At 46.1% G+C, this 25,486-nt stretch overlaps 1 protein-coding gene across 2 annotated transcripts in view; it reads right to left on the reverse strand.

Moving 5' to 3' along the window:
- The window catches only part of FSTL4 (follistatin-like 4), a 242,366-nt gene that overhangs the window by 87,439 nt on the left and 129,441 nt on the right, over positions 1–25,486 (reverse strand). For both annotated transcript variants that reach the window (XM_009890835.1, XM_009890828.1), the window contains exons 4-5: positions 22,378–22,568; positions 18,679–18,799 (exon numbers count right to left, since the gene is read on the reverse strand). In XM_009890835.1, coding sequence (XP_009889137.1) covers positions 18,679–18,799; positions 22,378–22,568 — 312 coding nt within the window. The remainder of the gene's footprint in view (positions 1–18,678; positions 18,800–22,377; positions 22,569–25,486) is intronic.

The following is a 25,486-nucleotide window of genomic DNA, read 5'->3' on the forward strand; positions in this document are numbered from 1 at the left end:
AGTGAGCTTATTCTCCAGTGTCCCTCAGCTGGGACAAAAAGATTATTTTTGTTTCCTTTGCAGTTGTTTTTTTTTAGTAAGGTTTGGCATATTTAAAACTTTTGCCTCTCATCCAACGTGACTGAAGCTAGTAGATAGGCCCGACAATTTGGGGGGAGGTGGGGAGACGAAGCAGATAGACACCTGCCAAACGCATGAAAACAATCAGTACTGAAATATCGCCATCAGATCCCAGTCTGAACCCTTCCAGAGAGCCCAGCAAGTCTGAGACACGGGCTCTTCCCTGACCCCCTGCAGGAGAACTTGCTCCGAAAAAAAATCTCTTCGTATGTTCTTATTCGCTGTTTCTAGCCAGGTAATATGATGGAAAAAGACCCACTGTGTGCAGTGCCCTGACAAAGGCAGTGATGTAAAGGAACACTGCTGCTTTTTAAAAAATCCCCTACAAGGGAACTGACAGGTGGGTCACTTCTATAAATTCAGGTTCAGTGATTTAAGGACATAGCCTTGGAGCGCCGACGGTACTGCATTCCCTTTCTTACTGTTTTCTACAAGAGATGTTCTTTTTTTCCAGGAGATAGCCAGGCTGGGCAGTCCCATATTCTGCAGGGCAGAGTTACTCAATTCAGCCCTGGAGGTTTTTTTCAAGAATCCTTTCTTCATCTTCTCCAGCTACCCTCGGAGTAGATTCAGCTGCCAAAGAGGCTGACACAGCTCTTCCCCGATAGCCGCAAATATCATCCTGCAACAGCCGGGGGCAACCGGTCCACTCTTCAGTGGCTGCGGCCAGCTGCCAGCATCGCCCAGCGTGGGTCTCACCGGTGTGGTCCAACACAGTCCTGGTCAGCTGTGGAAACTGGGATCTGCCCCTCTGCCCTCCTCCTCACAGCCACCCTCTCCCCGCTCCCATCCCTCTCCTGCGGGTGGACCTCTGGGGGCAGCAGCCCCCGTGTCCCCCTCAACTCTCCTAACCAGAGAGACCTGCCCGAACTTCTGGCCTCCACCAGCCAGGACCAAACACTCCTTTTCTTCCTGCACATTTGGGAGGATGGTGACAAACTCCATCTGTCCCCCACAGCATCAGCGCTGCTGCGTACCCAATACATGGCCAATGGCTTCTTCTTTTCTATAAAAACAAAACAATATCTTCGCTTGGAAAAACTTTCTTTCGTGGTCCAGGGTCCACTAACTTTTATGAACACAATTAGGTCGTGTTTATATATTGCAATGAAACGACGGCATTTAAATCATAGGAAAATCTGGCACCTCTGTCCTATAGTTTCTCTCTCTTTTTGGTGAAAGGGGGCTTTGAGGGAAACCACCTGTAGCAAACGCATCGCTTTTAAAAATCCAGAGCATGATCCTTTATCCACCTTTATAAATCGCTCCTCAACATGACAGTCATCTCGGCTTCAAAGTTACTCCAGTCCTCACGTGCGATACACAAGGGTGCCCGTCTCAGAATGTGTTTGTTAGACTTCAGAGAGAGATAAATAGCATCTGCTGGTGGTGACTCCCCCCCACCCCCGGCTCACACCAGCAGCGCGGCGGGTGGTGACGAGCGAGCGGCGACGGAAAGGTCACATTCTGGGGAGAAGTCACTCTGAGGTATGCCGAAAATGAAGTAAAGTTAAAGTTTTCTTCAGAAGTTTCCATTTGAACTAGAAGGCAGTTGGGCTTCTAATAAGAGGGGAAAAAAATAAACGCAATGTTCAGCACGAAAAGCCTTTGCAGAAGCGAGCGGAGCGACAACGTCACCGTAACGGGGTCTGTGTTTGAATGGGCCATGGCCAGCACTGAGGATGGCCCATCACAGAAACGCTTTGGTTGAAGGAGACCTTTAAGATCATCAAGTCCAACCGTTAACCCAGCACAGCCAAGTTACCACTAACCCACGTCCCTCAGCACCACGGCTGCCCCTCTGTTAAACACCTCCAGGGACGGCGACTCCACCACTGCCCTGGGCAGCCTGTGCCAGTGCTTGACAACCCTTTTGGGGAAGAATTTTGTCCCAATATCCAGTCTAAACCTCCTATGGCAAAAGGAGCTCCCTGAGCAAGGCAGGCGAACCTCTGCCGCACTCGGCACAAAGCTATTGGGATAGCTACTGGTTGTACTGGGAGAGATCCCAATGGCCACCCATTTGGTTGCAGGAAAAGGGTCTGAAAAGACTTAAAGTATATAAGAAAGTGCACCTCTGGAGGGTGGGAAAAGCAAAATGCTGAACGCTATTGAAAACACCCCACGCAACGCACTTTTCTGACCACCGAGAGCTCCAGTGAGAGCGACAGAGCACCGGAACCGTCCCCGCGGGCAGCCCTGCCCCACCGCCCCGCGGCACCGAGAGACGCGCCGGGGGAAGCCCACATCCCACTTAGCTAGCTGAGACTTTGGTCACTCGCAATTTTAGGCAAGCACGGGACTCAATGAAATGAAAACCTGTGTAAGTAACTATGACAGAGAGGTCATCAGTCCCTTTGATGCACTTTAAAAAAAAATAAAAAATTGAAAAAACGTTCACAAAAGGATGAAGAGCAATAAAGTTCTTGGGGGGGTGTAATAAAAGATTCCCAGTAATAATATGCAGGCAATTTTAGGAATTTTAGAAATCTTAGTAATAGAAAGAAATTGCAAGAAAGTTCCCCCTGTAGGTCTTGCTATTTCCAGCAGTTCTTCAAACTCATTTTGATGTGTTTGCTCTACAAACTCAGACTCTAACCAATTTCTTCAGATGATGGGTAAAACCCAAGGAAATTTCCTGTCATTCTGATTTAACTAAAACCCTGTGATCTGACGAGATTGTGATGTTGACACTGTAACATTGTTCGAGCATACAAAATTGTGAATACCTTTTCTAATATATGGATGATTCTCTCCTTTGCCTCATAGAGGACACGTACTCTGCCCAGGAAACTCCACTCCCGCAGCTACAGCTCACCCAAATTAATACTGCAGTAAGAAAGGCTCCGTTTTTAGAAACGGCAGAGTTTGCAACACCTGATTTGCTCTCAGAGTCACACCGTTATTTCCACGTCTCCACCTGCCGTAACATAAGGAATTAATGCTGATGTGGACATGTCTAATGAGAAGTTTGTAGCACAGGAATGAGTAAACTCGCAACCTTTTCCACATGTGGTACCAACACATTTCCTTCTGCTCTGGAGAGGACCGGGACACTGGAGACTGCCCACGGCCGGAGGAGGACATGGCAAGTCCTGCAACAGATATGGTTAAGAAGGGTTTAAATGGCAAAGAAGTGGTCTCTTTCTTACTCTGGTTAGAAAGAGAACCGCGGGACAAGAGACATAAATTACCCTTGAATTTTCCAGATTTTCAGTGTCTGTGAATTGACGAGAGATGCTGTAGCTCCTGACAGCTGAGACCCGTTTGCTATTGACACAGAACAATTTCTAAGCACCGAAAAAACCCTTCAAAACATCTCTTAGACATTGATAGTCAGATTTCTCAAGAGTTATGCACGGAGGAGGCTTCGAAATCCCTTAATTTGCCAAAATGGGAATTGCTGACGTTCCTCCTGTGTCTTCATTTGGAAACCTTGCCCTGTATTGTAGAAAGAAGCAGGTATGAAAAAAACCCCAAGTTAATTGAGAAGAGCAAGGCAGCCAAGTGATGGATTGGGCTGGAGGGGCAGGCGGCAGCGGTGAGAGGGGCTGCTGCGAACCGGGGCCACCAGGTGCCGTGAAACGGGGCTCCCTCTTTGGGTATTTTATTAGCCTGCTGAAGGCAGGCCGGGATAAAGAAAAACCAAAAATAAAAATAAATGAGTAGTTTCTGCTACTCCTCGTGCTGTTTTTCCCTCTGGGGCTGTCGCCGGATCATTTATTTATTTATAAGGTGGGCTGCCCCGATGAGAGATGTCTCGGCGATTTTATGGAGTGGGAAAAGAAGATTTCCAGAAGAAATGTATCGGAAGGAGGTTGCTCAGCACCTGAGACCGCAAATATTTATAGATAGGTGTGTTGTGACACATGAGCAATTCCACTGAAAATAAATGAGCTTTTTAAAAATTGTTAAAGCTACAGGTGGATGCGAGGGGAATTAGATAGCCAGAGGTCAGACCAGCTTGAACCTGGAAGAGGCAAAACCCGTTAGAGTATGCAGAATTTGCATTTCATACACAAAGTTGATAGAAGAGATAACGGATTGACAAGAAGCAGCATACTTCAAAGCTGGCCACTGCTGGGTTCGCTGGAGACCGGTGCAGCCCCCGCCTAACCCGGGGCTCACCCGGGCTCCCCACTGCAAAACCATCCCCACGACTAATTAAATACCACTTCAGCACAGCAAAATCATCTGGCTTAGTTTGACTCATTATCGGGTACTTCTTCACAAGGTAATTGTAAGAGAAACAGTAAGGCTCACTTAACTATCTTGATATGGCTGTTTTAACACCTACAACATTTTTTCGGCTACTTGCGGAGCCCGGCACCAGTCATCCTCACCGCACCCAACCAAACCGGCTGTTTCAAACGACTTAAACATCTGACGGCTTTTGAGGCCAATTTGAAATTAGTTGGGCCTCTCAGTCCAGCTCCTACGGGGCATCGTCCACAAGAACTAATAACAACAGTAATAATAACGATAGGAAACCAAAAATGCCCACAAGAAGTATAACTGCGTCATCAGATATTTCAGCCTCTTCTATGAGCAACTTGTATCTAACCCTCAGAGTAAATTATCCAGCGCGCTGACAACAGACACACAATGAAATTGCTTCGCCACTGGCCCTGCTGGTTTCTTCAAAGTTTCTTTTATTATCGGAAATTTTTTGATTACTTAACACTAATTGAAGCCCTTTTTGTTTCATGGGCAGAACGCTCGCAAAGCCGGATGGAAGACCTGGAGCTTAAGAGAGTCACCGCACGGGAGGGTTAAGGCCATGGCTCTGCACGATGCGGTACTGAGTCCCCCAGATTCCCTTTTCCCTTCCCTCTTGCCTTCTCCTTAAAGGAAATTACACCTGCCAAGTCTTCCCTTGCCCGATGTTTAACAAAAGAAAAGCCGATCAATGATGGCTCGGAGCTGCTGGTCTTCTCCCAGGAGCCAAAAGAATGAAGCTAACCTGCCACTCTTTTTTTTTTATTATTTTTTTTTTTTTATTTTTAAAGCTCTTGGACACATGATGCCTATTGCAGGGAAAAATCTTTTATTCCCCAAAGTCCTCTGTTAAAGAGCTCTTGCCGAAAAGGAATCCAACAGTTCATTACTCCTATCTGCTCAACACACTTTTGACATAATTGTATTAGTGCCCCATCGCAGGGCTTGAAAAGCGAAACCTGAAAAGCGGTTTACTTATTTGCGGAAGCCCTGTTTATGCACTAGAATACAAACCATATTATTTGCAGCTGATGTAATTTGTTTAAAGCATTACGTTCAAGAGGCCACCTGTGCTAATGCATCAAAGGAGTAAAGAGGTTACTCTCGCTCGATTTAAGAAAGGGGAAACTACTTTCTGAGCCAAATCCCTCCCGTCAAAGCCTTGGCTCTCACCGAACTGCAGCCAGCGCGGCTGCAGGGCACGGGGAATGTGGAAGGGGAGAGCAGGAGGAGACACCGGGGCAGCAGCCCAGTTTGCTCTTTTATTCCTTAAGCATCCCTCTCCTTCACGGGAGCCCGATAACGCCAGCGGGATGCGCCGCTCTCCGGAGGAGTCAGTGCACTGACAGCCCCTCCAGCGCCCACAGGTTTGTATTTCTGCCGCCTCAGCGTGTTTCACCACCGCCACGGAACTCCTCTCTGGCAAAGAAAACGCATTGCCATTCTCTTTGAAAGCTATTTGACTCGGTGGGTGTCCGCGTAGCGCTGCAAGACGAATGCACGCTACGTCCATTATAAATTGCTTTCATCTTCCATTCAGCTATAGTCGTCGGATGTCAATGTATTAATTGCAACCCACGGTGCCTGTTCATCACATTACACTGAAGTACTCAATAAATACCAATTAACATATTGGAGCCTTTCCATGAATGTATCTTACCTGACTTGAAGTGAATGGGATCATAAAAATACGTCTTAAAACAAAATAAGCAGGATAATAGCAATTCTGTAGCAAATTTAGACTCACATACATCTCATATTTTAGCAGATGATGGGTTAGTAAATTGCACTAAAAGCAAAACAACTCTCTTGGCCCTGCCAGAAGATGCGTGACACCTCACAGCAGACTCCAAACCAGTCTACCTAGGAGACACACATGTATATTTTGTGGTTTATATTGCACCATATACATACTAATGGTGAAAAAAACCCCAATAATAATTCGTGTTAAAATGAGTGGAGATGTAGGCTCTAAACCAGTCGGAACACATGTCCGTTTTATACCTTCTTAAGCCCTTAAATTACCATACGGGCTTGTCTCAGGGGCTGGAGACGATTTTGGTGGCTACCACAGTGTCACATGAATTAAAGATGGACAGTGCAGACTTTTAGCTGTCTCCTGCAGGAGAATCTGGCACAGAGCTCTTTTTGTTGCTACAAGAAACTGCAGTCCCCTGAAGAGAAAAGACTGAAGGCAAGAGCCTCTGATACCAGTCATGACCAAATGCAACCAGACGTTATCACTACGTCTGAAACAACTTTGCCTCCAGGTCCTACAGGAATATAAACCCTATCTAGTGATGCTTGCATATCAGCTACAGACGCCAGGTCTGCCATAGAGTCATAGAATCGTTATGGCTGGAAAAGACCTTTAAGATCTTCATGTCCAACCGTTATCTAACTCTACCACGCCCACTTCCAAACCACGTCCCTGAGCACCGTATCTACACAGCTTTTAAATACATCCAGGGATGGCGATTCAACCACTTCCCTGGGCAGCCATGCTCTTGTTTGGATTTTTTAGGGCAGAAAAAGGAGTTTTGGTTCCATCTGGTCTGGTCTGTTCACGAATCTGGGCTGCCCTGCTGCAGGAAGCTGCGCAGGACGGGAAGGTCCATGCCTTCTGCCCCAGCCAAGGTGTCCTCAACAGCCAACCACAGTCTTTTGCCGCAGGACTCGCATATTATCATAGCATCATAGAATCATAGACGGGTTTAGGTTGGAAACGACCTGGAAGACCATCGAGTTCCAACCCCCCTGCCCTGGGCAGGGACACCTCCAACTAGACCAGGTTGCCCAAGGCCTCGTCCAACCTGGCCTTGAACACCTCCAGGGATGGGGCCTCAGCAACCTCTCTGGGCAACCTGTGCCAGTGCCTCACCACCCTTAAAGTTACAATCTTCTTCCTAATGTTTAATCTAAACCTGCCCTCTTCCAGTTTGAAGCCATTCCCCCTCATCCTGTCACTCCATGCCCCAGTAAAAAGTCCCTCCCCAGCTCTGCTGGAGCCCCTTTAGGCACTGGAAGGCCGCAGTAAGATCTCCCTGGAGCCTTCTCTTCTCCAGGCTGAACAGCCCCGATATTAAAGAAAAACGCATTAGCTTTCTGAAGAATAATAAAGATATGAGACTGCCATCCTGCCAAACAGGCGCTGACGGATAGTTCATTTTTAACTTCATTGCTGTGACCTACAGGAAACGGTAACTTTACGTGTGGACTTACACCCACACATGAGTAGTTACTCTCTAGAGGAACCCACTCCCGGGCGGCTAAGCCACCAGGTTTTTGGGAAGATGCTGAGTAGCAGGCGACACAGCACGTCCTTCTCCAGTTTCACCACATAGGCACTACCAAATGCTTCTCCTCCAGCTCCCAATTTTATTACGGGCATTGAGGCGGGCTGCGCTAACGGAGACACCCAGAGCAGCATTCAGCCCGGACCAGCAGCAGCAGTGCTGCCTTTCCTCTCATCACGTTGCTCAGGGCTCCGTACACAGCTCCTGAATTTTCATGGCAGAAATGACTTTTATTTTTTTTCCCCCACCAGCAACGGGTTCCTTAGATCAATAGCCTCTCGGAGGTGAGCAGAATATAAAAGGGAAGACATTTGTGCAGCAAAATTTTTATGAGTCTAACTGTAAGAGCTATCAAATAATAGCTGGGAGACTGTATATTAAAAATACACATGTAGTGCCTTTGCTGCAAAAACAAACAGTGCAGTGGCGCTGCTTGAACTTGGCCAACAGGGTGTCATGCCCGGCAATGGCTCTTGGCTTTTTGGGGTCAAACTAATCTGGCTTTTTTTTTTTTTCCTTTGCTTCCCTGTGTGAACAGGAGGACGGCCAACCAGGCCGCAGGCGTCGCTTCAGCAAAGGGCGTGTGATGGACAACTCCACTTCGTGGTAGCACCCAACACTGGGGAAAGCGGAATTTTCTCCACGATTAAAATGAAGCGTGAATGACACGGCGAATCAGGTCACAGAGCCAGACAGGAGAACAAAACCACAGGAAAAGTTGGTCTGGGCAGCGTCTTTCAGGAAAAAACTTCACAATCAGCCTCTACCTGAAAGCAACGTCAGCAGCAGCTCCATCAGACCCGAGCGCTGCCCTGGAACGACATGAAATCCGGCTGGGGGAGAACCCTGGGAAACACAGTTCATGTCCTGAAGGTGTATTTTGAATGTCACCCTGCTCTTTCAAGCTCTCAATTCTCCCATTTAATTTCATATTTAAAAGGTGTGTATACCTACAAAATCCCAGGGTAAGGATATTTTTATTCTCTCTTTTCACCCCATTCCTTTTTTTGGTGCTTTGCTTGGAAATGACTGTCATTCCCACTCCCTGTTCTGTCCCTCTCCGCACGCCCTCCCCACTCCAGCAGTTTTTGGGGCTGTGATGGACAGTGCTACAAGCCCATGCTGAATTTCAGCTGGGCACAGAGCAGGACACTGTTCCAAACGCCCTTCGGTGTCCAGCGGGTACTGGGACCTTTTCTAACACATTATTCAGGTTTGCATGATGAACGGAATGACCGATAAAAAGAAAAAAGCCGCCATATACTTAGCACATTTCTATTTTTTTTCTTGGTAAATCATGGTTGCAAATTACTTCTCTAAGCAGAAAGTTTCTAAAAATACCGCTGGGATGTCAGTGCAGTGGAAGTTACAGGATCTAAGTGTGGCTTAAAGCATGAGTTCAGTGGGACCTGCACTTACTGGTTTGCGCAAAGAGAAAGAAAAATTCTGCAGATGTAGTTTATGTGCTCCAGAGGGAAAATCTGACGGCAGAAGCGGTGCTTTGGAGGAGCAGCAGGCCTGAGCTCCGAGTTATTTATTTCTGTGGATGGTTCTTGATGTTCTTTCTGAAGTTTTGATCATCAAGAAACTTGAGAATGAGCTTTTTATGATGGTGCTAAAGACAGACATTGGCAACAGCTGAGTTTCACCTCAAATCCTGATGCCACTGAAGCATCTCCAAAGCTTTTTACTTTTCTCTAAAGGCTAGCACCTTTTTTTATTCTTTTTGGAAGTATTAAAGCAGAACCAACCTTTGAGTTCAGCTTATTCAATTTCCTACCGCTATTTTTTTCAGCTTCTATCTGGACATCCTGGATTTGTCAAGGAGATTTTCTCCTGTGAAGAACATGAAATAAAAAGATCTCAGCTGTGGCTCTACATAAATCGTATCATTGCACTGGGGATGTGTACTGTACTTGGTAATTTTCTGATGGCTGCTCCGGCATTTTGATTAAAAAATTAGCACGGCAGTTCTGTAGTGCTATACAGTATCAATAAAGTACGTGCTAAATGAACTAAGAACCGGCTGACGGACTGCTCTCAAAAAGCATTTCTCAGAGGGAACCACTCAAACGGGGCCGTTTCCAGCAGCGCTGCATGAAGAGTCATCCAAAGCCCAAATCTGTTCAACATCTCCATCGAGGTCTGGAACGAACGCAGAAATCCCAGCTGACATTGTGAACACATGAGAGCGATGGAGTGGAAGGCAGCACTGACGTACTGAGCTTTTTGGGTTGGCCAGTAACCCGCGCCCATGCACAGTAAAATATTTTAATATAACCATCTATGCAGTTATATATGACACATTGACCACATGTCCAGGAATGAGGAATGCAGGACAGAACCACACAATGAAAAACAGATGAGGTAACTAATCCTGCCCCCCACCTTTAGCAGGGAAAAGGGTCAGTAAGTGACAAAACACACACACCAGTGGCCAAAGACCAGTGTGACCCCTCCTGGATGGTGGGGAGGGGTAACACAGGCATGTGGGAGATGCTGCTTCTGGACCGATGCTGGTGGTACCGAACCCAAAAGGCGGCAGGAGCTACCCGAGACAAACAGAACATGAATCATGAGCAGCAGCTGCAGCAGAGACATCTGAGACAGATAGCAGACTTTTTTTCTGATAGATTAAGGGACAGTTTTGGCCTTAAAATCTACAAATCTGCTAAACTGGTCGAAGAAAAGATGAGCGGAGAAGCGATTCAAAGCATCCATGAGATGCCTGAAAGGGCAAAGAGAGAGAACATCCACAGCGGCTCTCCTTAGACGAAGGCAGATTTCAAAAGAAAAATACAGCTCCAGCAATTACCCACGAGGAAAAACAGGTAGAGAAAACAAGAAACAAGAGGAAAATGGCAGCTAAGATGTTCAGTCTGTACGTAATAAAATAAGATTTAGGGAAGGCTGCCCAGGACGCTACCCTATCACGCCTCTGACTTCGTGTAACATCTTACACATTTTAACTAGATTTTCCCCATTTTCAGTGAAAAGGCATTATTGCTTCATGACTGTGCTGCATTTGCTTCACAAATTCCTCAGAATGACGGACTTTGACTGAAAAAAAGAAAAGCAAACGCAAGGCGGAAAGTTTGGAGCCGATTTTCAGAAATGGCATCTGCTTTTGCAAGACCAGATGGGAGCCCCAGCAGAGCCCGCGATTCCACGCTCCCACCTCACTGAAAAAGCAAATTGTACTTTTGAGATCTCTACCTATGCGATTTGAAGGCGCACACGTACGTCAAGGACTTTCAGCCATTTTATGATCTCACCAATGTTGGTATTTGCTGTCCGCTGACATAATTCTGTGTCTGCGAGCAGCCGAAAATGCCGTTATTTGTGTCTGTGAAATTGCTTCAGTGAATATTGCCGGTATGGATCAAATAATTTTTTTGAGAAATGGTATTTGCCTGGTTTTATGCGCCAGTGAGTCACTCATAAGCACTTATAAATATTTAAATATTCTACTCCTGCAAGAGTGCGTGTAGACATTTGATACGGTTTGTACTACATCACCTTTGAAGCACTACTCCACATTGCAATTTCTTGCATTTAAAACCAAGATTAACAAATCAATGCACCCTGAAAAGCATCTTAAAATCACTAGTACATTGTATTCTAGTGAGTTTTCTTTGCAATTTGTAGACAATAGATTTCCAATAACAACTTGTAATTAGTTCATTTTCTCTGACTCAGTCGTTACGTATTAAGCCCGTTGACATTTTGCAGATGGTATCTTCTGAAACGAGAGGTATTTGAAAAACTAGTAGAGTTTGGCAATTCACACTCGAGTGCACCGGTTCCAGAGTGCAACCGATATGTCTGCACAGAAAGAAACAGCAAAACCAGTGTCAGATACTCCCTCTGCCTTTTTCTGAAAAAAAGCTGATGGCAATTGTTGACCAAAAAGCCCGAAACCACAATAATTTTAACCATGCCTATGTTTGCCATTAGTTCTGCCAAAATTTTATTTCAGGAGACCGTTAATTCAAATCATAATGCCGAAATGTACAAACTAAGCAGAGCACAAAACCGAACAGCAAACCTCGTTAGATGAATTAATCTCTGATCTCAACATGGAAACATTCCCTTTTTTGGCCTCAGGCAAAACCGTGTCCCTCCATCCACATGCAGCGTATTTTTTCCTGGTCTGAGCATTCCTCGGTGTTTTCCCTGGAATGATATTTTAGCACTTGAAGCATTTTTGCTTTGAATAAATTTGTCTTTCTTGCTACAAATTAATTCTGGTTTGGTTTTGTGTTTTTTTTTTTTTCTCTAAGAAAATGCCTTTTACTTTCTTCAAAATGCAGCAAGACAATTGAGGATATACAACAAAACCCGACTCTGACAGCTGTTTTGTGGAACTGCAAAATATGCAGGGCACTTTGCTGGAGCCCAGTGATAGATTTTAGACTTGAAGCTCAGAACTGAAGATTTGCACAACGAGAAGAGCTTTAAGGGAGAGTGAAAAAGAAACCACCTTCTTTACAGAACGTGTTTCTTCGATAGCAAGGGAGGATAAAAAAAAAGAAAATCAAAGCAAGAAAATTTTCCACATGCAAAAATTACCTGCCCATTAAAATGGGGTACGGACGATCCCCGAAATCCCCAGCTGAGGGATCCCACCAGCCAGAAATTGCATTTCCCAGTGCAACAGGATCACTCCTAGTGCTAAAGGCAGGCACCTCACGCTCCGTTTATGAGCGAGGCAAGGAACTGGGTGCTCCTGAAGATGATCTAAAAAGTCAGGACTTATTGAGCAGGGAGACCCCAGGAGCTGATCAAAGGCAGCGCTGACCCGGAGCGTGTCCCCGGCATCAGCGCATCAGCCCGCGCACGGAGAGACCCTCACCACCGCCCTCTGCCTCTCCTGCCTGCCTACAGCGCACCACCGCCGGCTCGCTCCTAATAAAGCCCCCAAACCAGCCCAGGATCCCAGCTCGGCTGCGGAAACACTGGTTACCGAATCCTGTTGCAGCGACTCGAATGCTGGTTATTTTTTCCTGCCATCCCTGGCTCAGCCAGTCCGTACCTGCTGCAGAAATCAAGCTAAATAGATCTAAATGTCTGCTTGTTCTTCATTTTTAGTTTTGTTTGTGCCGTAAGATTGCGCTATTAAATTCATCATTCCAGAAAACGCCCAGTGAGTTGCCTCGCTCCTCAGGCGATGCTGCACATCGCTCCTCAAGGCGAGCGGGAACGGGTTGCGTTGGCCAGCTGAAGGAAACCTCATTTCTTCACCGAGTAGTTCACATCACCTCTAACACCGCCTCCAGCTGAGAGGAGAGGCCGGCGCTCCCCTGCTCGCTACGGCGCGTTTGAAGTTTAGATATCACATAGCTCACAGGAGAAGCAAATCAATGTTGGTAAGCTAATGAATTATTTCCAAGTTTGTACCAGTATCCACAGCAACATGAAAGAAAAATCACATCCCAGGGAGATTACAGCTGAAGAGGCAGAGCATAGTGCACAAATTGTCAATATTTTAGGACTGTGATTTGATCCTGTAGATAACTGTGGCTACAACATTGCTTAAGAGAACACCTCGAGCAAAACATTTTATCTCACAATATAGTTGTCCAATATAATTAACCGGGCTTGACCAATTTAGCTGGAAGGTAGCAGTAACAAACACCCAACCCTACGTGCCATGCCATCGAGGAGAACAGCTTGGTCAAGATGGGAGTAAACACTTCATCTGAAGATGGAATTTACAGACACAATTTCTGCTGGAACAGCTGCCTCGCCAGGTGGAGGTGGAATACATATATCATGGACGTATTTTTCCAAAGACAGGTATTAATTTTCTTCACACAGAATTTATTTATCAGCCTCGTTAAGATGAGATGTCTATCAAGAATAGTCACACTTCTGCAAGCTTCCTTCCTCACTCAACAACTCCCTCTCCCACTTGACCCAACAGCCCTTTTTTTAGGTTTTGATCCCTCTTCCTCAAGGTAGAGCCCATCAATCTTAACGCTTTGGGGACAATTACAGAGCTCTGTCCTAAAGTAGTTTCCAGCAAATCAGAAATATGCATATCTCAAAACCAGATCCATTTTACACTCTGCCCTTCCAATGAGCCTCCGGAGGATGCCTGGAGGGGCCAGGGACAGACGTTCCACTCCTCTGCACCACAGGGTTGCATTGCCTGGTGAGGAACACAGCTTCTGAAGATGTCAGGAGCACTGCAGTAAACATGGAGCCAGTCCACCACCATTCTCTGCTGTGGCAGTGATTTACCCAACACTCGTGCCCAGCCCAGGCTCCCGATTCAATTTTCCCCCATTTCATTCAAATTCGCCCTTCCCTGTGGTTTCCCAGTCCCCCGCTGCAGTGCTGGGAAAGCTCCAGGACACAGATCCATGCTGTGGACTGGTATCATCCACCCTCCCCAGCTGTTATCCAACATCTCCCTGACCTCCTGCTGCAAGCGGAGGAGATGCGTCTATATAGCAGCCCCTCTGCTGGGAGGACAGGCTGGGAGAGTTGGGGGGGTTCAGCCTGGAGAAGAGAAGGCCAAAAAGGGGAGACCTCAGAGCCCCTTCCAGTGCCTAAAGGGGCTCCAGGAGAGCTGGGGAGGGACTCTGCATCAGGGAGGGGAGCCGTGGGATGAGGGGGAATGGTTTGACACTGAAAGAGGGGAGATTGAGATGAGATATGAGGAAGAAATTGTTGGCTGTGTGGGTGGTGATCCCCTGGGGCAGGTTGCCCTGAGAAGCTGTGGCTGTCCCATCCCTGGAGGTGTTCAAGGCCAGGTTGGACGGGGCTTGGAGCAACCTGGGCTGGGGGGAGGTGTCCCTGCCCAGGGCAGGGGGGTGGCACTGGATGGCCTTTAAAGGCCCCTTCCAACCCAAACCATGCTGTGATTCTATGATCCCGTTTTCATATTTCTCCATCGTGCTTTTTTTAATAAATATAAAGGACAGGTCAGAAAGGAAAATCTGAACTAAAACAGAATCAGAGAAGAAAACAAATTCCCCGCAAAAACTGTAGCAGCATTATCCGAGAAAGTTTAGGAGAAGAGCACACTGATCCCGCAGCCTCTTCTGCATTCATTCCTCCATGAAATTTGCTCCTTCTAAAAAATATTTGTGTTCTTTAGATAATAACATATACATAGATGATAACATATCCCTCATCTTAGAGAAACAGCAATTTTCTACCTATGTGTAATGTATATACATAAATGCTTGGGAAATAATGACTGGGCTGAAAAATAACAATTTGGTTATTTTTCTTTCAAACTGCCATTGTGGTTTTTTTTTTTGTTCCAGATATGATATGAAATATCTCAAAGTATCACTGCAGAGCCACTACAAACTCTGCGATACAGCATCCTTCCAGAGCCACACCGGGAAGCGCAGGGCACGCAGGGCGACCGCCGTGAGCCACAGCGGTGTCGAGACGGGGAGATTATCTCGGGGTACAATTTCTAAGCTGACCAAGTGAACTGCTCCTGGTGGTCCCTTACACAACCTCAGTCAAAAAGCGGTGTAAACCCAGTGTGACCCACCGGGGAGAGCTGCTGTGGGGTGGCAGAGACGCCGGCAACGGGCCAGTTCTGCGCTTCCACCACTGTAATGAAACCCAAAGGCAAGCTGCGAGAAGGGGATGGTGGCTAGGACAGCGCCCTAATTGGCAATGAGCTAGAATTTAAGGGGCTTTTATCACAGGGTTAATAACTTCTTATTAGCTAAACAATGTTGACAAGATAAAGCCAGTTTGATGGAATGCATGTTTTCCGTCTCTTCGACATATTTGCATTACAAATTGACCTGTCCACATTGATGATAATATAGATCTAGAGGATTACACTGATTTTTTTCCTTCAGCGAGGCTTTCGCATCTGCCAACCTGCTACTTTCCCATTAGGGGAGACAACAGGAATGCCAAAAGTGACGTGCCTAATTCTAATGACCGCCAGTCAGATACAGTTCCAGAAGTTATATCCAAAAATCACTCGTCTGAGCATATTTAAAGTATGACTCAGCTGGGTGATGTGCTTGCCAATTCACCAGCTCCTCTCCATGCTGATTAATTAGATGCATGCTCAGCTTCAGCTCTTGTGACAACTAAGCCTTCCATTTATTACTCATTTATTGAATCTTTGTGACAATATAAAAAAAAGACAACGGACAAATATACTTGCTAGTACTCTCTCTATTTTTGGAATGTGAAAAGCTCGGATCATCTTATTAAAAATTATTCTTTTAAATTATGGTCCCGAGCCTGCTTATCTAATAAAATTCACTAATGAGAAATCAGAAGTTACCTACAAGTTGTTCCTGCCAGAGCTGCCAGGAGAGCATTTCATCCGTCTCATACATTACTTATGTATGATTAAGTAGATTTGAAAAGTGATACTTTAATCCTGTGTTAATTGATATTTCTAGTCATCCCCATACGTGCAAGCGAACTCCTAGAAGTTGTATTCTTGGGACTCGGGAACAAAAGAACTTTCAGAAAATCAGAAGAAAGACGATGGGGTTAGTAGGAGAGCCACTATTTCTGTCCATAATCCAAAACTGCGCATTAAGATGTGTATGCAAATGATTAGCATGATTAGAAATTATTATTAGAAATAGCACCTATTAGGTGTAGTGCTTGTAAGGGTGAAACCACGTTTCAAAACAGGTAAGAGATTGGATTCTTCTCATCCATGCACTTTTCATTCATGTACAGGTGATCAACACAGATAGGGGTCAAAAAAACCCTTTGAATTTCTGTGGGTCTTGGAGAGAGATGATGGGCCAGGAGAAAGACAGACACGGGGAGAGAGCAAGAGACCATTTTGGGGCTCTGTGAGTTACAGGAAGGCCACGAGACTCTTTAACATGAAATGCAACTTCTAAAGCAGCACAAGAATGACAAATTGGAAAGCTCTTCACATTATCAAGGTCATCGTCAAACTTTTCCAACACTGCGACACTACACCAGAGCACGGTGCACCGAAACAGATGCAACGGAGTTTTTGAGAGGATAAATTAGATTGAGACTTTCTGATGTCACTGAATTCTGGTAATTATGTTCCTCGGCTTGCTGAGCAGCCATCCCCGCAGCCTGCTGCCAGCATGCAAAAATGAGTGGCTTGGGTGAACTTCAAGCAACAAAAGGATCACCCTAATGGGCCACAAATATGAAAAATGCGCGGCATGTTGTACCTTTGAACTACTGTTGCCAGCCAAATTCTGGCTCATAACGAACCCGAAATTTCATAAACGCTTAAAGGACCACGAATCAAAATGTGTGCTTAAGACAAGTGTTTGAAGTGGGTTTGAGATGTCTTTCCTACATTGTGTAATAAAGGAAAGGAAAAAGATATTCTTTCCCCAAGCACTCATGTTCACTTACAGAATCCCCCAAAATTCTAAAGCTGCAAGCAATAAACTTTGTTTTTAAATTAAAAACTGATGAGCCACTAACCACTAATAAAAGTGGAGGTTCTGGGAAAATTGCAAATGGAGAACAGGTCTGATTTTCACCTTCAGATGGAGAACAATTCTCTTCATGCACAAAATCTTTTTGATAGACACTCATTGTTACGCCTTGGGTTTTGTTACAATATTTTTGCGGTTTATCGATTACTATCTCTGTTCATTGGCTAATATTTTGTACTTGTCTTATTTTCATTGCCTACTTAAAATTCACTGAACCAAAAACTCATACAAATGACTCTTGGAATTTAGCTTCGAGTTGCTGTGACTTTGAGAACCCATTGATCCAAATATGCTCCCAAATAACTTCGTGTCGAGCCTTTATAGCTGGGTTAATTCACTTTATGGCCTTCTTAATGTATGAGGTTTTATGTTTTACTGTATATCTGCTGGTTTGAGTGTGCTCAGTTGAATTAAATGCATATGTGGTTCAAACAGGTCCAAGGTGACAACTGGGGCTAATTTTAAAGCACTTTAAACATTATTATCTGAAGTTTTTTTGGTTTTTTTTTTTTTTTTTTCTTAAATGAAAAGCCAGAAGTCAAGAAAACAAGTCCCTCTCTTTAGAAAACAGGATATTTGGCAAAAATAGAGGTTCTGCATTAGCATTGTGGCTCGCCAAGGAGCATCAACGAGGAATGTGCTGGTGCGGGGCACGTGGTGACTCTCACACAAACCATGCTTTTCCCACCCAGCAGGCACTGGACCAGAGTGCCCTGGTTTAGAGAGTGAGATCAAGAGGTACCGAAATGACTTGGTCTTTAAAATGCCAGAGGTTTGAAAATCTGGCTTAAGAGGTAACAAGCTTGTTATCAGCCTTTTACCTGCACTCAACAAGCTGAATCCTGTTTTTTTTTAAAGAGTGTTAACAATGTCTTTGATAAACCACGTAGAAGTACTCTGTAGTTCACTACCCCGATTGTCCCAACCCCCCCACATTTTCTGTCTGTCTGTCTTTTTTAGTATCCCAAAGGGACAGGCACCAACAAAACTTCTTATCATACAGGTGAAGGACTTCAATGAATGCTTAACTTAAAGCTATGATGACAAACGGGATAACACAAGTACTTATTTTTTTCCACATTGTTTAAGTAGTTCGGTGATCTAGGGATGCTTGCAAACGGTGCGAAGATACGTATCGAGATTGCACACCATAATCCACTTACTCACATGGAAACAAAAGGCAGAAAACATCACTCTGAGGCACAATATTCAGTAAAACACCTTCTCCACAGCAAACTAACTCACATTGCCACACGACATTCGGTCAGGATTCAACCCCGTTTCCTCAGGGTTACTCGGAAACCATATCCTCAGGTCTACAGACCTGCCCAGTTCACCAATGGCTCTCCATCGCCATCAGCAAGAAGCACAACAAAACACACAAGAAAACAGTAAGCCCCACACACTTTTACCAACCTCCTCGTTCACGCTTATCCTTTGGAGCCCAGTAACCTTTAGAAACAAGCCTTCCATCGTATTTTCCTGGCGCTAAATACAAAAAGGGGTTATCTTTGCTGATCGTGTCTGGAAAGACAACGTCGCCATCACAGATATTCGCGTGCTTTCAACACCCAGGACAGACAAAAGCATCGGGGACTCACGGAAGGCTGTATAGAGCTCCTGCAGGGTTAAGCGGCCGTCATTGTTGTAATCATCAAACCGGAGAAGGTCTTCTAGCGTACAATCCAATAAATCATCTTCCAGGTCCTCCTTCTTCATTAGCTATAGCAAAGAGAACAGGAAAACTTACATATAATCTAAAGCTACAGAGTGCCATCCGGGCTCACGCAGCAGATTTTCCATTAAACAACCTTTGGGGAAATATATATTGATATACCCTATCTACTGTCACATATTTGCTTTGTATCAAGATACAGCTGATATTCACATTCCTGCCACAATTCACGGGCCACGGACTGGCGAGGGTGAGGAGCCTCTTCCTTCAGCAGCGGCGCAGAAATGCATTTTCGCTTTGCAAATGTATTGAAAAATAAATATTCAACAGGGAAGAAGGGAAGTCTGTTTTTCCTCCCTCCTCTCTAGGTAAGGACATAATGGTATTCCTTTCTTCTAGGACTAGAGTGGGCAAGAGTGGATGGTGTATTCAACACTAATGTGTTTTTCCAGCCCCTGACAGTTTGTTTCTTCTGTATTCTAAACATTTCACATTAAAAATGAAGAGAGCTTTAGAAGTCGTCCATCCAAGTTAGCAAATAGCCAAAATCAGACCTAAGCAGAATGAAAACGTTGGGTTCTCTGAATTTATTGTATGTGAAGAAAACTGCTGAAATGTTGCATCTTGCGGGCAGGAAGGCTTTTTGCTGTCGTCCAGGGACTCTTTTATTTACTATTCTAGTCTTGGCCCATTATATTGAAGCAATTTAAAGTAATAATGCTAAAAAAATGACCCTTCACCTAGCAAGTAAAAATGTTCAATAAAAGTGAGATCAACCATAACTTCCAAGATCAATCTTCTAAAGATGGAAATTTCCCTTTGTCTACCTTTGTATTGAAAATTGATTAACTTTTCATAAGATCGACAAGTTTTCACTAGTCCTTTTGATTTAACGTCAGGAAAAAACCAACTCCACCCAACACAAAACACTTCAGCTGCAACAAATTCGGCAGATCTATGTATCTGACTTTAAAATACGTTAAAGCTTTAAATGGAAATAACAAACCAGTTACCACCGTTGTTAGTAGCCCCGCATATCCACTGCTGCAAAACTACACCAGCATTTCACACCGCCGGGGCCAGAGGGAAACTATTCCGTAGGGTCTGCCGGCAGCCGGGAGGCAAACCAGCTCTGAATAGAGAGGGACGGACCACCCACGGGCATCTTTTTGCTCAAAGCAACTCTGTCGTGGAGCAAAGATCCTCGCTGTCTCCCAGTGCCAGGTGCTGCCCCGACGCAGGACTGTCCTCTCCGGAGGGATTCTGCTCCCAGTTTCTTCTTTGGGGTGAAATCCCTCTGCAATGAGCCTCCTAAAGATCCCTCTTCAGGTCTTAAAAATGACTTTTTTCTGCAGCAGCGCCCGTTACTCGCCTCAAGTTTTTCCTTGCAGACAAGGTTATAGTGCTCAGGAGACTAATTTTCTTTTAAATAAACCAAAGAAAATGCACGGTGGCAGCTCGTCCGGCAGCCGGAGAGAACGAGGTCCCTCTGCACCACGTTCCTTTCAGCTGCCTCTACCCATGGGCAATGAAACCCCCATCGCTGGGGGAACTGTAAAGTTGCAGAGAGCTTCAAATTAAAGAGCCAACACAAATCAATCACAAATCTACCTAACAAGGCAAGACAATTTCTGTTAGGACTATCACACGGAAAATAAAAATTGCTCATTACCTAAAAAAAAAAAAAAGTCCCTTGAAAACTGGGTGAATAAACCGGTCAGGTAAGAGCACGTGAAAATCACCTCGTTGTTAGAGCTAACAAGGAAAATAAAGCATTGACATGCTCTACGTCAACCATGAATCCGGCCGCTGTGAGAGCCCCTGCAGACATGTCCTCAGCCCGGTCGGGACTTGGGCCACGCTCCCACCGAGGGGCCCAAGACCAGCGCCGCTCAGCTCAGGACTAAAAGTATTCATGGCTTATCTATACTCTGCATTAACTGGCATTATTTTGTCTCTTGTGAGGCGATGACACTGTCTACTCAGCAACGCTGGTGGCAAACCTCTGTGGAGCACGCTTGGGTCGGAGGGCTCCCCGCTGAGGGCTGAACTTGTTCTGGTCCGTCAGATTGAAGTGGGCTCCAGATGTGCAAGCACACGCACCGATGTGGATAACAGTGAGAAGAGAAGAATTAAAATACTAGTAGCTGAGGTCTACGCTAGCTCTTGCGAGAGAGCCCTGGGCTCCAAAGCACATCTGTAAATGAAGCCCACAGTAACTTTGCGGCAGACCTTAAAGCGCCGAGTCCCGCTCCTTTAAAATGCAGGTCATTGTTTCTTCCTAATGGCAAAGGCTCCCAAACCTTTATTACCATGCGACCTGAGTTTTAATATCCTGATGGAATAAGTTTCATGTAAAAAGGGGAAAAAATTGGAGAGTAGAACAGACACTTAGATGTCCCTGTGCAAAAGCTGGCTTTGAATTCAGATAAAAGTGTTTGCTCATACCTACCGTGTCTTTACAAAAAAAATAATCGTTGCGTTTAAGATGAAGTATTGTATATATTCATAGCTCTGAGATCTAAGGGGATTTACGCTGACACTTTGCATTGAGCAGAAACGATCGTGCATCATGTCAACAGCCTGAGGATTAAAACTCGGTGCAAACCGTCCCACGCGGGAGCGAGCGGAGGGAGGAGTGAGCCGAGGGAGGAGTGAGCCCGCGACTGTTCCCCCGCACGCTCACAGCCTGCTTTCGCAGGAGGGACCTTCCCGTGTGCCGGGACGCGGCACGCAGATGAGATGCTCCCACCAAGCAAAGGGGGGAAGCGCCCGCCTCGGAAACTGGTACAGGTCCCAGGCAGGTACTGGCTTCCAAAAAGCTCTTGAAAGGCATTTGCTTCCAAATTGTCTCGTGCATGACACGATGAAATGGGAAAGACCACATTTGCCCACATCTGGCATAATGCATTTGCTCATATTTACCGGACTGTTTTCTCCGGTCTGCACGTGCAGAATGCAAGCTTGGGACATGGAGCAATCGGCTCGAGCGCCTGGGCTGCGTGGTCGGTTCACTGTATCAATAAGATGAACTAAATCAGCACAGCATACCCATAATTAGAAATAACAGGTGGTTTTTTTCCAAACTCTCACCTTTTCTATCACTATTAGGTTCTGCTAATCAACATTTCAGTATCTGCTTAGGGATTTTTGGAAAATAAATCTGTCAAAAAACATTCCAACTTTGCTGTCACGTTACTACACGTTAACGCATGGTCCAGAAGGCAAGGAGGAAGAATTAAGGGATTTCTGCCTAACTTGTGTACACCTAAAAATCCAAATTAATTCTCCCCAAGCTGGCTAGCTGGAAATACTTCAGAAGACGACGGTTGGCCATGAGGATTAGTATCTATTTTCAGGAGCAAGGCTGGGGCTGGAAAGCTGCCACATTTTTTTTTGTTGTTGTTTGTAGAGAGGCTTCAAATGTTTGAGGCCGGACTGTCTCCCCAGAGACGCAGAGAGAGACTCGCGTGCGGCGGTGGGTTCTCCTCCTTTGCCCGCTGCCGGCCGGACACTTACAAACGACTCTTCTCACAAGAGCGCTGCCGCGGTACGTTCGATTCACGCTCTGAATGAAAAACGCAACCCGCTTCGTCATTGCATTTCCATTGAACGCTAAACCCACCTGAGCCAGTTCAGAGCTGCTGAGATGCCCGTCGCTGTTTATATCCAAGTGCTTAAACATATCTTCGACTAAGACGCGCTTCTGGGATGCTCTGTCCTCGGCCGGGCTGCTGGGCGGGCTCTGCCGGTGAGCCTGCAGGTCCAGGAGGATGCTTTTGAGCCGGCTGTAGTCTGCCATCGTACAGGTGTCACCTAAAAGATAAGACCGCATTACTAGACCGCGTATACCCGCCTCCATCTTTTCAAAGGACTGAGCTCCTGAAGGGAAGAATAAGGCACCGCCAAAGACAGGCTGTCCGCGTGCACAGCACCGCTCAGCTCTGTGCTCCAGGAGCTCTGTAGTCGTTACCTTTTGTAACAGCCGGCAGTTTTTCTAAATCCTGCTGTCAAGGATGCTCTCCAGCATGTTACCGTCCAGATTACAGAGCTTCGGTTACAGCCTTTCCCACTCAGCTTTGTAATCCCCACCATATTAGATTGGTTCTAACGTTTTCATAAAGATAAAATAAATTCATCTATCCTGTGATTATAAAGCACAAAATAAACCTGGGGAAGCTGCTGTTTGTTTAGAAAGTGCCACGAACGTCCCTCAATGGCACCCCCGAGCATCCCCCCGTGCCAAACACGGGGCTGATCTTACGGCCCCCCCAAAGGCAGCGCGGGGCGGTCGGATGGGAGGGCTGCGGGGAGCCCCTGCGGTGCCGCTGGTGCCTGCGCCCACCGCCCTGCTGCGGACCGACATAAATGCTTTCCTCAGCCCCTGAGCAGGACAAAAGGGTTGTTATCACGGAAAAGGCCTCGAGCCGCTCGCTCTGAAGTGACACCGGCTTGGCTGGAGGTATCGGATTAAACCTTCACGACCCTGACATCTCCTGCCGTGCTCGCAGCCGCCAGCTCTTCCGTGGTTCTCTGGGGAACAGCTCGCTCTGATTTAAGGGCATCTGCTTAGAGGAGAAACATCCACAGGCCCGAAGTGGTGTAAGACGTTATGGCCTTTCTCTGCTCAACCGCTGTCTGGCAGAGCTTGGCAGAATGAAGAATGGCAACTGCCTTTTCTGCGTAAACCTGTTTGCTTTAGTGTAGCCCACCGCGGCTGATGGCTCGCAGGAACCTGGCTGACTCCGCCTTGGAGCGGACCCTGGAGCACCCTCACGCTCCAGCTGTCCCATGCTGGGTGGGCATCAACCATCACCCACCACCAGTACCGACACGTTCCGCTGTTCCCCTTTCTCTCTAATGTATTTTCTCTACAATGTAGATGCCCTTAGTCTCTATAATGATGGTTTTAAAACAACTTTTTTTATTTTAAGTCTCATTACTGACCCCGTTGGATTAAATCTGAGGGAACCTGGTCTCCCCTCAGTTCAAGGGGCAATGGCCTTGTAGGTCGGCTCCCGAGAGACTCCAAACATTATTCCTCAGAAAAATAACAGAAGACTCTGGCACACTGACAACTACCGTTCCTGTCCTTTTCTTGCTGAGCTGCACCACTTTTGGTACCCTGGTCCCACTCCGACCAAAACCCAATCAAAATTCCAGGTGGGAGGCACTTCTCTCATAGCAAACCCGTCTACTATCAACATTTGGGGTTTTTTTTACCCTTCATATTTTGCACTCACAACTTCAAAAGCACCAGGACTTGAGAAGGTGAGAGAGGACACAGGCTGGAGATGCATTCCCCGGTCAGGTCGGTGCCCTACCGCTACACCAGCGATAACTGCAAGATACGGCTTATTTTCCATCCTCAGCTCAGACCCTTCCAGTTTCGAGAGCTTCTCACTGCTCCGGGATACTACGCAGCTGTACAATTTTTCCTTCTCTCTAAACAACCCCCAAAGAGCTCCTGCTCCCACATGGGATGTCTCATTTTAAGGAAAAAATGAGGCTACTATTAGTCTTGGTTACTATTTCTGGGGTGGTTTTTTGTGTTTTTTCCCCAACTGTGTCATTTGAGGGCTATTGTGAAGGCAGTCGGAAGAAATTTCTTTCTTCCAATCACGTGCCTATTTAAGAGAAAAATTGATTGCCATATCCAGTGTAATCAAGCAATTTTGCAATCCTGTTGTAAACACCATTTTAGCTGCTGTAATAATAGTTCTTCTGAGCTGGAGTTTACCTTTCTCTTCCGTCAAATCTTAATCCCAGAGATGTATCTGAGGCTAATAAAGACAGGGAAATCTATTTAATTTGCTTCCATCTCTGTTTCTGCTTTGTGGTTTCCATTCCTGAGCACAAGCACGGCTCCAGATAAGCCACCTGGTGGCACTTTGGTTGGTTGACCCCCTTACACAGTGTCCTTCCAACAGCGGGGACCACCCCACGGGCTCATCACAGCCACCAGATCTGCTCACCCTGACAACTCCCTTCAGCCCTTTTTATTTCTCACTTCTTCCTCCCATCAGCTTTTGCCAGTAGCACATGCCAAAGCAGCTCTTCCTTTATGGCCTCCGGATCTTTTATTTTCTGCAGTTGGGTCTTTTTGGCAGATCCCCCCTAACTTTTGCCTTCGCCAGCGCTTTCCCAACCTTCCTCCCTTGGTGGCCTTCTGACTCACCTTCACCTTAACCCTCTTTCTACCCACAAAAGGCAGAATTGGAGAAGGACCTAAGTGCTACTAAAGCCCCCTCAGCTCTTCTAACAGCCCTTCCCACTTTTTAAAGCTTATATTGACCACTTCTCTGGCTAACAGCATCCCTGGCACCGGTGTGACACCATGCACCTGACCGGAGGATGAACCAGGTGTGATAGTTCCTTGAACACTGGAGCCACAGCCAAAACTGAGCAGAACTGCATGTTTACACAGAATTTCTAGCATAAATTGTGTGTTAATGCAATGGCAAAATATAAGCAGTATGCGCAAGGAGCAGATGTTTGAATCCAAACATTGCACCTCTATTCCTGTGCGTGTGGGACCTGAGCAGGTGACCATTATAACCCTCCTAGATTTTTCCACGCTCTGAAAACAAAGCCACCACAATGCTGCTCTTTAAAAAAAAAACAGAATACACAGTCATCATAGGGCCATGAAGATGCTGGGAGGGCTGGAGCACGTCTCCTACGAGGACAGGCTGAGAGAGTTGGGGGGGTTCAGCCTGGAGAAGAGAAGGCTC

Source organism: Charadrius vociferus, unplaced genomic scaffold (assembly GCF_000708025.1).
Source record: "Charadrius vociferus isolate BGI_N301 unplaced genomic scaffold, ASM70802v2 scaffold370, whole genome shotgun sequence".
NCBI lineage: Eukaryota > Metazoa > Chordata > Aves > Charadriiformes > Charadriidae > Charadrius > Charadrius vociferus.